Source organism: Oryctolagus cuniculus, chromosome 2 (genome assembly GCF_051225735.1).
Source record: "Oryctolagus cuniculus isolate XC-2025 breed Fujian yellow rabbit chromosome 2, ASM5122573v1, whole genome shotgun sequence".
Classification (NCBI taxonomy): Eukaryota; Metazoa; Chordata; class Mammalia; order Lagomorpha; family Leporidae; genus Oryctolagus; species Oryctolagus cuniculus.
The window spans coordinates 181938455-181953355 of record NC_142868.1 but is presented as its reverse complement, the minus strand read 5'-3'; the positions used below and the strand labels follow the sequence as shown (position 1 = coordinate 181953355).

General features: G+C 40.0%; 1 protein-coding gene across 11 annotated transcripts in view; it reads right to left on the bottom strand.

Annotated features, from left to right (window-relative positions):
• The window catches only part of ASXL2 (ASXL transcriptional regulator 2), a 175303-nt gene that overhangs the window by 38124 nt on the left and 122278 nt on the right, over nt 1–14901 (bottom strand). For all 11 annotated transcript variants that reach the window (XR_011386742.2, XM_051843110.3, XM_008254662.5 and 8 more), the window contains 3 exons: nt 9778–9893; nt 2796–2922; nt 1886–2029 (listed from right to left, as the gene is read on the bottom strand). Coding sequence is in view for 10 of the 11 variants with exons in the window: in XM_051843110.3 (XP_051699070.3) it covers nt 1886–2029; nt 2796–2922; nt 9778–9893 (387 nt within the window). In the remaining variant the exon portion in view is untranslated. The remainder of the gene's footprint in view (nt 1–1885; nt 2030–2795; nt 2923–9777; nt 9894–14901) is intronic.

Here is a 14901-nt window from a genome sequence, read left to right as displayed (position 1 = left end):
TTTTCTGACTATGTGATGTAAAACTATAGGATGTCTCTTCAAACATTCACGGGAAATGTGTATTATAAAGAAGTATGCATAAATTTCAAAATTTTTAAAAAGATCTTATTTATTTACTGGAGAGGTAGAGTTACAGACAGTGAGAATGAGAGACAGAGAGAGGTCTTCCATCCACTGGTCGCTCCCCAGATGGCCACAATGGTCGGAGCTAGGCCAATCCGAAGCCAGGAGCCAGGAGCCAAGAGCTTCCTCTGGTTCCCCCATGTGGCTGCAGGGGCCCAAGGACTTGGACCACCTTCTGCTGCTTTCCCAGGCCATAGCAGAGAGCTGGATTGGAAGAGGAGCAGCCAGGACTAGAAACAGAGCCCAGAGACCATATGGGATGCTGACGCTGCAGGCGGAGGATTAACCTACTGTGCCACAGGGTCAGCTCCTCAAAATTTTTTATACCATATAAACTTATCTTTAAAAAATTATTGAGAGGCAGAGCAATGAGGGTAAGGGTTGGGGACTGAAAAAGAAAACATTCCCATCTGCTGATTCACTGAACCAGGTTGAGGCTAGGTGCTGGGAATTCACTCCAGGTCTCCCAGGTGGAGGACAGCGACCCAATTACTTAAGCCATCAACATTGCTTCCCACAATCTGCATTAGGAGAAAGCTAAAGTCAGGGGCCAGAGTCACATTACCAAATGGAGGCACTAGGATTCAGGTGGAATAGGTCAGTGGGGGAAGCTGTCATCATCTTTATCCCCAGTTCAAACAGCCGCCCCTCCACGAACTTCTTGAGTATCTTTGTACTAAGAATTTTACTGATATTAAAACAAGCTACACAGGGGCAACATTTGGCCTAATGGTTAAGACACGGCTTGGCACACCTGCATCCCCTTATCAGCTGCCTGGATTCCAGTCCCAGCTCCACTCCTGATTCTGGCTTTCCTGCTAATGTGTACCTACAAGGCAGTGATGATGACTCAAGTAGTTGTCCTCTGACACCCATGTGGGAGACCCAATTTAAGTTCTTTGCTCCTGGTTTCTGTTTCCAACATCTCTTACATTACCTGCCCAACTGATGTCTCCTTGCCTTCTTCACCTGTATTTAACCTTCATTATTTCCACAATCTTACCTTAGTGGGATTTCAGAAGGAGCAGAACAAAAACAATTGGTTACATTTCACTATCTTTTTGCATACAGAAAAAGAAAATGTAACTAACACTGGACAAAGCAACCTATTGGCATAAAGAGAAAAAAATTCACAAAATGGCTGATAACAGATCTTTCTCTGAGAGTCTGGTAAGGGGAGGGGACAAGAAAAAAATTAAGAGCTCAAAGGCAAATAGGGACTAACAAGTAAGGGGAAAGACACACTGAATCAATTCTGTTCACGCTTTGCTTCATTTCTTTCTTTCTTTCTTTTCTTTTTTCTTTTTTTTTTGACAGGCAGAGTGGACAGTGAGAGAGACAGAGAGAAAGGTCTTCCTTTTCTGTTGGTTCACCCCCCAAATGGACGCCACGGCTGGCGCGCTGTGCCAATCTGAAGCCAGGAGCCAGGCGCTTCCTCCTGGTCTCCCATGTGGGTGCAGGGCCCAAGCACTTGGGCCATCCTCCACTGCCTTCCCAGGCCACAGCAGAGAGCTGGACTGGAAGAGGAGAAACCGGGACAAGAACCTGGGTGCCGGTGCCGCAGGCAGAGGATTAGCCTAGTGAGCCACGGCGCCGACCGGCTTCATTTCTTACAAGTACTTATGTCAGTAACAGAAACTATGTCTAATCTTTGCTGTGTAACTCAAATCAGGCTCTAAACCTAAGCCAAACAGTTGATGAATTTCAAATATCCAGTTGATAAATCATGCAGTGAGAAACCAGTCTTCATAAACTAACTTACTTGTGTGGAGTCTGTCAGACCTCTGGAAAGCCTTCTTCCCCAAGCCTAGCAAGGGGCTTTCCACTTTGGCTGAAGAAGAAAAGCTGGAGTTTGAGTTCTGGGGGCTGCTTGACTGTCCGTCAGCTTGCTTTCCTTCCCATATTGCTGGGGGAAAAAAGGTAAAGACTAGTTGCACTAAGGTTACAGACAGAAATCAACCATCAGTCAAACATTCATTCAACACTAGCGAAATGGAGTCATGTATGTAGAAGGTAATGTAAAGTCAAAAAGTAAAATAAAATCCCTTCGCTTCTCTCAGCATACTGTTGGCTTTTGGTGGTACATTTCCTCTCTAATAAAAACACAAAATTCTGCGAGACTCAGACTAAGACTGGCAGGCTCACAGAAATCAGTTTATCGCATCAAACTGATATGTAATATAGCACAAAGTCTATATCCAGGTCAGTTCAAGTTAAAAACAAAATAAACAAATACAAGAATAACAGAAAATCCAAAGATCATATAGACAAGTCCAGTGGAAGCCAAGGCGGTCTGAGTTCCTGAGAAAGCTTTCTGTTTGTCAAGGAGAGAACTGGTGAGGAGCTCTACCTGGTGTTCCATGAAAACATCAACTGTTCAAGATTTACTAGAAGCCCTCACACATGATTAGGTCAGGCATCTTAGAAGTCAGTCGGATTTCATTCTCGCACTCAAATTCTGGTGATACTTCTTCAAAATAACTGCAGGATTGTTTTACATAAAAAATTTCCCTTTTATCCTGGAAGGATTTACATTGATGATACAACAGTCTAAGAATTGCATAAGTAAATACAGTAAGTTAAGAATAAGTGATGTAGAATATAAATTTGGGAAACCAACACAAATCCCTAGGAAAAACATTTTCCAATGAAGAAGTGCCCAGACTGCATACCGGGTTTAGCAGGTGCAGGATCAGTGGTGGTCTTGACATTCTTGAGAGAGAGATGCTGGTTGGAGGAGATGGACATGCTGGACCTGCATTGCTGCTGCTGTTTCTTTTGCTGTTGCTGCTTTAGAGCCTATAAAGAAAAAACTGACTGTAAGAAACAAAACAAATCAGATTTCAGTAATAATAGAAGACACATGAATTCTTTTTAAATGGTGAGAAGCATGTGGATCATCCAGCTTCTCTGAAATCTATCAAAGCAATGAAGAACTTAAACCAACTAAACATAAAGCCTCTTATTATCCTTAAGAATTTGGACTTTTTTGGATTACATACTTTTTAAAAATGTGAAAATCATTCATACCTTTGATTAAAAAATCTTTTTTTATTATTTTAAAGGCAGAGAAACACACACACTCACTCTCTCTCTCTCTCTCTCACACACACACACACACAGCTCTTCCATTCACTGGTTTACTCCCCAAAAGCCTGGGTGGGATCAGGCTTTTGGGAACTCAATCTGGGTCTTCCATGTGGGTGACAAAAAAACAATTATCTGAGCTATCACCAGCTGCCTCCCAGGGTGTGTGTTAGCAGGAAGCAGGAATTACAAGTGGAATGAGGACTTGGTCCCAGGCACCCTAATAAATGCAAGCACTCCAAGCAGCATCTTAACTGCTTTGCCAAATGCCTGTCCCTTATTTTTTAGAACTTAAAACTCACCAGTAAGCCAAAGACTTCCCAATCTTATAATCAGAGGATCATGTTTTCAATCGTCTCCAGAAACAGAATTCTGAGCCCTACACAAACAAGAGCGCTACTTGCATTACTTATTTGTAGAAGTGTAAATATTAATGTATGCTACCCAGGTGCCACATTTGAACGAAAGGTTGTAAATAACTACTTGAGTTATCCTGGAAGAACAATGAGATTTGTCCCAACTTCCAAACTTCAGAAACCTAAAGCAATGCAGTACACAGAAAGAAGGGAAGGAAGACTAGACAATACTAGTTCTAAGAACAGCACAGCTCCTTCCGGCTACTTCAGAACATTTTCTTTTTTCTGAGGTTCATAATTTATAGAATATGCTTGGCAATACTATTTAAACTAAATGGAAAAAATAAGATTTCCCAAAAATATAATCATAAAAATATAAAAGACAATTCTTTTGTACTCAAAGTTTTGAGTTAAAGAGAAAGAAAATGAAACCAAGATGGTAATTTTAAGGAAAAAATTGGAAACTCATGACTTTGCTAAGTTGCCAGTTTCAAGTCTTAACCTGAAGACCATTATGAAGTGGGGGGCAGCAGCAGGGGTGGCATTGTGGCACAGGTGGTTAATCTGTCACTCACTGGTCTGACTATCTCAGAGGGCTTGGTGTGTGACCTGGTTATTCTGCTTCTGACTCAACTTCCTGCTAAAGCACTTGGGAAGCAGCAGATTACGGCTCAAGTCTCTGCCACCCATGACCATATAAATACAAACAGGTATAGAAGGTACAATAATTTTTTAAAAAGATTTATGTATTTATTTGAAAGGCAGAGTTACAGAGAGGAAGAGGGAGATGGAGGGAGAGGGAGAAGGAGAGAGAGGGAGAGAGAGGATGAGAGAGGGAGAGAGAGGAAGACAGAGGGAGAGAGGGTCTTCCATCCACTGGTTCATTCCTCCAAATGGCAGCAATGTCCAGAGCTGGGCCAGACTGAAGCCAGGAGCCAGTAGCTTCTTCTAGGTCTTCCACATGGGTGCAGGGAATCCAGCACCTGGGCCATTTTTCGTTGCTTTCCTAAGCATACCAGCAGGGACTGGATCAGAAGTGGAGTAGCCAGGAATTGACCTGATGCCCATATGGGATGCCAGTGCTGCAGGCAGTGGCTTAATCCACTATGCCATAGTGCCCACCTGGAAGGTACAATAATTTAAACTCCCTTTAACTAGAAACTGCACATAGTTTTTCCTCATTCAGTGGTTTACAAATAAATGGAGTTCCTGGCTTCTGATTCTAGCACAGACTTCTACAGGCATTTGGGGGAGTGAAGCAGACCTACCTGTCTGTCTGTCTCTCTCTCTCACACACACACACACACACCCCCAAGACCATCACACAGAAAATTGTGGAATAACTGGCTACTTTGATTTTCCTGTTCTCTCTTATGAATACAGTTTCTTCTACATTCATACATCTCTCCAGCTATGCCATGGGCACAGTGGTGACAGCTCCTCTCTTGCTCTAAGCGACCAATGGAGAAAAACACCCAAGAGTCACACACTGGGCTGAGATTCACCTACCACATTTATAATAGATGAGGCACAAGCACAATGTGTGAAAAAGGGCACTGCTGCTTAACCACTGATTCTGGCTTACTCTCTCGTGCTGTGCAATCAGGTTAGAAGATGTTCACACATTTCTTATGCAGCAGTCACCAGTATTCATCCATTGCTACTCAGAGTGTTGTAATTTTTAGTTCATGTAAAACTTAACAACTCATCCATTTCTGCTGTGACATATAACTACATGGTAGAATGGTAGATGGTAGAATAATTTATACACCCTCTGATCAGAAACTGCAGTTTTTCCTCATTGGCTAGTTTATAAATCCTATTCTTGAGTCTATTTTATAGTCAATAAACAAATATTAAAAAACTCCTTCGTACTAATTTCCTAGTTCTATTTAAAAACTAGTAAATTACAACAAAACCCTAAAAATGTTAAAAGTAATTTTTCTCACCAAATACTATGAGAAGCAAATGCCGGAAGCAAAGACGACTTACTTTATATACTAACAACCTAACATATATAACTTTCCCTGTTGATACTACTTAGAAAACACAAAACATAACATTTGGCTCTCAGGACTGTCTAAGTGCACTTTAGGAGTAGTATACATGTCATGAATTAGTCAACAGAGTGTAAGAAAATACTCCTCTTTCCCTGTGGAGAAGCAGTACTCTGTATTTCTTAAAGTCTTCCAAAGAAAACAGAAATTCAAGTGCTACAAAATACTCAGGCAGACAGTAACTAATCTTATCAAATTTATGAGTATCTAGTAACTGATTTAAACACTTTAAAACCTATACAATTTAAAATTTTCTATTAATTTTAATTACACAGATAATAAGTGAATATATTTCTACCAATGAATTGAAACACAAAGCTAGGGAGCAGCATCGTGGCATAGCAGGTTAAGCTGCTCTCTGTAACACTGGCATCACATATGGGTGCTGGTTGGTGTCCTAACTGCTCCACTTCTTTTTTTTTTTTTTTTTTTTGACAGAGTTAGACAGTGAGAGAGAGAGAGAGAGAGAGAGAGAGAGGGAGGGAGGGAGGGAGGGAGGGAGAGGTCTTCCTTCCGTTGGTTCACCCTCCAAATGGCCACTACGGCCAGCGCACTGTGCCGATCTGAAGCCAGGAGTCAGGTGCTTCTCCTGGTCTCCCATGCTGGTGCAGGGCCCAAGCACTTGGGCCATCCTCCACTGTCTTCCCGGGCCACAGCAGAGAACTGGACTGGAAGAGGAGCAACCGGGACAGAATCCAGCACCCCAACCGGGACTTGAACCTGGGATACCGGCGCCGCAGATGGAGGATTAGCCTAGTGAGCCTCAGTGCCGGCCCTGGCTGCTCCACTTCTGACTCAGCTCCCTGCTAATGTGTCTGGAAAAGCAGAAGATGGCCCAAGTGCTTGGACTCCTGCCACCAATATGGGAGACCTGGAATAAGCTCCAGGAGCCTGGTACAGCCCTGGCCATAGCAGTCATTTATGGAGTGAACTAGCAGATAGAAGGCCTCTCTCTCTGTCTCTTCCTTCCCTCCAACTTTGCCTTTCCAATAAATTTTTAAAAATAAAGTTTAGGGGCCAGTGCTGTGGCGTAGTGGGTAAAGCCACTGCCTACAGTGCCAGCATCCCATATGGGCACCGGTTCGAGTCCTGGCTGCTCCACTTCCTCTCCAGCTCTCTGCTATGGCCTGGGAAAGCAGTAGAAGATGGCCCAAGTCCTTGGGCCCCTGCACCCACGTGAGAGACCCAGAAGAACCTCTGGTTCCTGACTTCGGATCGGCGCAGTTCTGGCCATTGCAGCCAATTGGGGAGTAAACCAATGGATTGAAGACCTCTCTCTCTGCCTCTCCTTCTCTTTCTGAGTAACTCTTTCAAATAAGTAAATAAATCTTTAAAAATAAATAAATAAATAAATAAATTTTAAAGACCCACAAAGCTAAACTCTTTTAACCATAATTTTTATTAACACTTTTATACATATACATATGTATAATGTATGTGTACGTGTATATGTGTGTTTGTGTGTGTTGCTGTGTGCAAAAGTATTTCTATGATATTTTGTAGGTATGTGCATGTTTACGATGTCGTAGTAAAACTTAAAATCTAATAATTCAACATTCTATCTTGGTGATTTTACCATATCCAAACACACAGAACGATCACACTAAAATAAATTTAATCACATTTGGTTATTTGCAAGTTCCTGGCTATTATAAACTTTAATCCAAATATTTCTGTGTTTTTGCATATACATTTTTCTAACATAAGTTCCAAATTGTTTAACTGGTTAATCATGGGTTATATGCATTTAAAAATTTAATAACTGGGGCCAGTGCTGTGGCGCAGCGGGTTAATGCCATGGCCTGAAGCACCGGCATCCCATATGGGAGCCAGTTCGAGACCTGGCTGCTTCATTTCTGATCCAGCTCTCTGCTATGCCCTGGGAAAGCAGTAGAAGATGGCCCAAGTCCTGAGGCCCCTGCACCCGCGTGGGAGACTCAGAGGAAGCTCATGGCTCCTGGCTTCAGATCGGCACAGATCCAGCTGTTATGGCCATTTGGGGAGTAAACCAAAGGATGAAAGACCTCTCTCTCTCTCTCCCTCTCTGCCTCCTCTCTCTGTGTAACTCTTTCAAATGAATAAATAAATCTTTAAAAAAATTTAATAATAACAAAATTTCTCTTCAAAGTTCCTATAATAATTTACATGCAATCAGAAAGTGAGTAATTATTTTCCCACACACTTACCAATGCTTGATATAATTAAATTCTCTATACCAAAATCTGAAGATAAAAGTAATGTTATTTTAATGGTGTTCTGATTACTGGGGAATTTATATTTATTGATCAGTTGCATTTTGAAAAACAATTCAAAGTGAATTCTTTGAAAAATGTGGTAACACAGATAATCACTGGCAAGTAGTGTTGGGAAAAAAGAAGATATCAATTATAAATGAACACCACTGAGGAACCAGGAGGAGACATAATAAAGTACTGTGGGGGTTGGTGTTGTGGCACAGAGGGACAAGCTACAGCCCGAGACGCCAGTATCCCATGAGTACTAACTAGTTCATGTCCCAGTTGTTCCACTTCAGATCCAGATCCCTGCTATTGTGCCTGGGAAAGCAACAGATGATGGATGGCCTCTGCCACCCACATGGGAGACCCAGATGGAGTTCCAGCCTCCTGTCTTTGGCCTAGCCGAGCCCTGGCCATTGTGGCTTTTGGGAAGTCAATCAGCTGATGGAAGATCTCTCTAACTCTGCCTTTCAAATAAATAAAACAAATCTTAAAAAAGAAAAAAAAACGTACTATGGAAGTGGGTGTTTGGTGCAGTGGTTAAGATGCCAGTGGGACACCTGAATCCCCAATCAGAGTGCCTAGGTTTGAGTCCTGGCTGTACTCCTGATTCCAGCTTCCTGCTAACGAATACTCTTGGAGGTAACAGAGGACGACTCAAGTGGTTGGGTCCCTTCCAGCCATTTGGGAGACCTGGACAGAATTCCCAAGTCCTGGCTTCGGTCCGGCCCAGCTCCAAACATTGTGGGTACTTGAGGAGTAAACTAGCAGACCAGTGTTCTGTTTTTCTCCCTCAAATTAAAAAAAAATAAAACGAAATAAAGAAAAAAGTACTATGTACAAGTTTGTAACAATATTTGAAAATTTTAGAAGTGGACCATTTTCTAAGAAAAATAAATTTCCAAAATTGGTTTAAAAAGCAAAAAAAAAAAATCAAGTTACTAATAGCAGACAAAACTGTATAAATAACAGCAGGAAACAGTTTTAACAGGTTTTATTTACTGAATTTTCAAGGAAAAGATGACTTCTACAATCTTGTTCCAAAATCTGCAAAACTATAGAGAGCTATACAACTTATTTTAAGGTATAAAAGCAATCCTATTTTCAAAACTGCGTAAGGATAGTACAAGAAAACTGCAAAATTCAAACTAAAATCTTAACACGGAAAATTCAAAAGGATTTTTTAATTAAAAATTTATTTATTTATTTGAAAGGCAGAGATAGAGAGAGGGAGGTCTTCCATCTGCTGGTTTACTCCCCAGATGGCCGCCATGGCCAGGGTTGGATCAAACCAAAGCAAAGAGCCAGGAGCTTCTTCCAGATTTTCCACGTCAGTTCAGGGGCCCAATTACTCAGGCCATCTTTCGCTGCTTTCCCAGGTACATTAGCAGAGAGTTGGATCAAAAGTGTAGCAGTAGGGAATTGAGCCAGCACCCATACTGGGTGCCAGCACTTCAGGCAGTGGCTTTACCTGCTATGCCAAAGCACCGGCCCCCAATAGCATGTTTTTAAAATGTAGGGGTTACTCCAATTACAGCAAATTACAAAGTCTAGCTGTATAATTCTGCATACCATATTAAAAGAGAAAAATCAACCTGATCATGTCAATAAATCCCAAGAAAACAAACCTGAAATTCAATACCTATTCATGATTAACACATACACACACTTCATAGCAAAGAAGGAATGAATTAGAAACTTTAAAAACGTGGTGTAAAGAATAACAACCAAAAACCTACCACAGGCATTATTATACATGGAAGTGCCTCGGCCTCTAAACACAAATCAGGGTACTGCATGGAATTCCCCTGACAAGAGCAGATTGTAAGAGCTTTCAAGAACTTGCCAAGGACTGCCAAAGCCATGCGTTTGTAAAATGAGAATACACTTCTGAAAAAACAGACTAGCTCTGCTTACCTGCTTTAGCGCCTTCTTGCTGTGCTTCTGTGACGGAGAAATGACTTTACCTGCTGGAATGGTGGGTGACGGGCAGCCTGACTGGGGGGAGGATGGCTGTGACAGTCTAGATGATACTGGAGGGGGGCGGAAAGTGACAATGAGGAATTTTGTTATCAGAGTTGATAAAGCACCATTCCTTCCCCAATCATATGCTGCTACCTGTATTAAGAACTGTGACCAAACACTTTTGGGAAGGATCTTCTCTTTGGAGTTCTACTGCAAACAGCCTCCCTTTTCAGTTTATTTCCTCAGAAAGCTCTAGTGAAGGATGATATAGGGTGGGGAAGGGATGGGCGTTAGTATTCATTATGCTTCATTCTTTTCTTTTTCAATAGAATTGACTGAAGTAGCAGGAAGCAGAATACAGAGCATGAATCATCAAATTAGAACGGAGAAAGCATCCTGGAGCCCTCTGGACACCATCTATGTTCTTACAGTAAATCTGAGGTGTAACCTGACAACATGATGCAGTGTAGGAGCTGTGGACTGGCCATTTAAAATGCAGGCAGTTGGTCATTCCACCACAAAAACTCTACCATAGCTATAATCCTTAAATCAACAGATTTAGGCTTATCAGTGTGAAAGGGCATCTTAAGACTTCTCTAATAGATGCAATGTAGGTTTGCATAGGACAGAACCACTCTACTTCATCACTAGCTGTTTTCCATAGCCTTTGAGAGCTGAATTAAACCTGAATCATGTGAAACTATACCTCTCACAATTAACAGCAAGTAAATCTTCATGTTCTATAAAGTTCAACAGCATGAGAATATTATTTATGATAAGGAAGAACATAGAATTGCTGATTCAGATCCCTTATTTAGAAAAAATAGAAGAAATTATAATTGCTACTGCTAGTGATGATTCTCAGAGTACCCTGTTTACCAATGTCTTCTTCCTTCATAGAAGTTGGCCTGAAAATGTATGACCCACACAATGGCATTTCACGACAAGGCAATAAGCTTTAGGATACCATAAAAAAATATGCACTGGCAAGTAGCTGCCTGGCATGAAAAGGCAGAAGCACAGTTGATAGATGAGAGTTTTAAAATACACTATCTGAATTTACTCTTAACTTTCCTAAGAAAGGAATACGTAATACACTTATTTAAAGAAGGTAACAGTCAATACCAAGACAATGACTTATTCTCACACTTAGCTTTAGCTCTGTACCCCAACCTTTATGAGAAAGTTTATATGTGAGAAAGAACTGTCATATAGAAAGGCTGGGGGTTAAAAGAAGAAGAAGAAAAAAAGCGAAACCTAACAAACACATGAACTGTTGGCTGAAATACATGATACAAAAGGGGAGATGGGTAATTCTTGTGATGGTTGAGCAATGAAAAGAAGCCATATCATCATCAGTGCTCTCTGATGTTGACCAATTTTTCTAAAAACCAGCTTTGGAGATATAATTTATACACCATACAATGCGCCTATTTGAAGTGTAAAATTCAGTGGCTTTCAGAACAATCACAAAGCTGGGCAAATATCACCAATATGTCTGTTATGGACATTTTTGGATGGCATCATACATGTGCTCGCCTGTGTCTGGCTTTTCTCACTTGGAATAGTACCAGGATCACCTATAATGTGACGTGTGTGCATTCCTCACACCTTCATACTGCTGACTGCTTCTCCAGTATATGCATATGCCACATTTTATCTACTCAGCAGCTAGTGAACATTTGGATTGTTCCCACTTTTTGGTTACTATGAACAATGTAGTGAAGAAGACTTATGTGCAGGCTTTTGTGTATAATGTTTTCAATTCTCTTGAGTTCTCTCCAAGGAGTGGAATTGCTGGGTCTTACAGAAACAAACTTTTTAAGGAGTTGCCAAGCTGTTTTCCAAATGTCAGTGAGACTTTTGTAGTTCTACAAGGAATATACTCGGATTCTGTTTTCTCTATATTCTTGCCAACATTTGTACTGTCTTTTTGACTTGGCCAGTGGTCTTAAACGGACACAATTAAAATAAAAGTTAAAACTATTAACAATTAACTATGCTCATTTTCTTTTTAATGTCTTGCAGAAATATGAGAATACACATTTCCTCACCTGCCTCAAGTACTGCCTGATTATAAACACATAACTAACAAACCAAAATAGCCCCATTAGAGAAAGAATTCTACTTTGCAGCTTGGAAAAGAGATCATAAAGCAGCCTGTAATTACCAGAACTGCTTGGAACAATCTCCCTAAAGGCAGAAGCCTTTTCTAACAAATGAAACCACAAGCATATAGAGTCACCTGAAATCAATCATGAGAACTACAGGACCCGCCACTGAAGCACATCTCCCAGAGCCGACTCAATGCTAAGTACTGGTCTCAACGTCCATAAAACTTAAACACTATTCTAATTTTTTAAATATTAAAGGCTCAGAAGTATAAACAGAAAACCAGACTTAGACAACAAAGATTTTAATACATGTTGAAAACTTCTCTGTCATAATTCCTTTCAGCTGCTACACTTTTCTTGAAAGACACAATTTCATTCATCTCTATGTCTAACACTGTCCTAGGTTTGACAGAATTTCACTGAATTCTCCTAAGACAGGTATGAGTTCTCTTTTAACTCCCACCCAAATTCCTCCAAAGTCTACTTCCAGAGATTGATAAATAATACAGTTTGGCTGTCATCTTTATAGTATTAAATAAGAAGATTTTTAGGAACATAGTTCCTAAAAACAAATCTCAAATATATATTCATCTGCACAGTATTATCTAAATTTTACATATAAATAAATTTAATAAGCTTGCCAAAGGACACATAGCTAAATGAGTACAGACAAGTTTTGAATTTTTTTAGCATAACGAATAGGTACCTGCAGCAGGCTGATAATGGTAGCCACCAAAACTATACAACCACATCCCTATCTCTATAATGTGACTATTACTTTATTTGAGAAAAGGGTCCTGGTGGGTATGGTTAGGTTGAGGATCTTTAGATGTGCTCATCATCCTTGGTTATCCAAGGGGGTTCTAAATCCAATCACAAAGGTCTCCATACGGCACAAACAGAAGACAACGTGAAGACAGCTGTAAAGACTGGAGTTAATGTGGCCACAGGCAAGTCAGTCAGCAGCAACTAGAAGCTGGAAAAAGCAAGCAACAGTCTCCCTGACTAGGGCCTCTGTAGGGGAAGCACATGTGTCAACACGCTGCATTCAGACATCCTGGTATGTAAAATGAGTGAGTTTACATATCGCTATCAACACACAGACGTTCACATATCTGAAATGTTCAAATCCAAGGCAACTGTTAAAAGATCTGGCATTCAGTTTGTCCCACTTTGAGCTAAAGGGAACTCCTTCAAGTTGTACACTGGCATTGGGACATGGCTCTAGCACTGCTAGGCTGCTTTTTTGCTATCATGCATACTAATGGCCTGGGATCAGCCACTTCTCCAAGGAACTCCGATTATCTTTGTAATCGGACATGGTATTGAAAGGATTGCTCACTGCTACTGCCATAAAACTGGTACAAAGGCTTTTCCTTGGTTGGAACAAGAAAACAAGGCTTGTTTTAGAGAAAACGGAATTCATGCTTACATACCAAATTACAATTCGGATTATGGGTTGTCACTTTTCTGATTTTACATTTCTATCCTTTTTCTTCTCCCTTAAGAATCCCAGTTCCTAATAAAATTATAATTATTTATTTTCTATTAGTTAGTTTCAAAGAATCTATCAAAATAATTAGTAAAAATAAAGATAACTGAACATGGTTTAGTAGTTCTGTCTGGTTTCTCAGACCCAAGATAAATCCCACACCAACTTATCTATGTCATTATGCCACAAATTTAAAATATACTGTTTATTTCATATTTCTAGAAAATGCATCTAAAACTTGTGATAAAAATATAGATCTATTTTAATCCTTTTACTCATTTCTTTAAACAAAAGATAATGTAGTATTAAATGTAAAGCACTTTTACTTGCTTCCACTTAATGTATCCTGGAGAATAACCTAGAACAGTAGAGATTTTCCTCCTTCCTTTAACAGCTGCGTAGAAGTCCAATAGGTTAGGGTTAGGGCTTTGTCTTCTACCAGACAAAACAGGTATCTGGGTTCTTTCAGATCTTTTGTGGTTATTATTGCACTGTCTTAACTAAGGGTTCCTAAGATGGAATGGTCATAACCATACCATCACTACCCAAAAATCTATTAGAAATGCAGATTACTGGGTCCAAGGCTAGACTTACTGGATCAGAAACTCGAAGGGTGAAGCCCAAGAATCTGCATCATAAATGTACTCTCAAATCAGAAGCACTGGTTTTAATTTGTAACGTTTTATATTTCTGACAGCGTTATCTTCGAGATTCAGCCTCAGAAGTGGATTTGCTATGCCAAAACTCATGCTTCTAGAAGCAACAATGAAAAGTTTCACTATGTTTGAGTTTTAAAAGAAATGCACTAGTGTTTTCCTTTAATAGGTGGTTTCATGTTTTATTATATTTTTCATGTTTTATATTTTCTGTATCTCTATAATTTTGGGGAAATTTAACCTGGAATATAGAATACATGAGTCCATTTTCATATTTTTGGCTATTCAGTTGATTCAGTATTTTGCACATTATCGCACAAAGGTAATGACCAGCTATTAGTGTTGTTTTTCATGTTGTTACTACAAATGTGTCCTCTTCAATATTATCTACAAGATGGCCAATGGCTATGTTAGTTTTATTTTTATACTGCTACTTTACTAAATTCTCCCTTATTAATATCCACTGATTCTTTGTCAGATATAAAATCATATCATCTGAAAGCAGCTTAACCTTTATTTCAGTCCTACTGCATATTACTCCAACTGCTTTCTCTTGCTTACCTGTGTTGAGGTAAATACCTCTAACATAATGCTAAGTGAGAATGGAGATAGTGGGCCTTATCTTGATTTGTTCTGCCTAAAGAGTAAGTCAGTAGTGGTTCCCCAATAAGATGCTGACTTTTCAACTGAGTCATCATGTTAAAGAAGTGTATCACTTCCCTATCTTATCAAGTATTAAAGTTATTAAAGGGCTTCTCATCAAGAACAGAGATGGACACATCATTTTGCACATTAGTTCCATTAATATGATGAA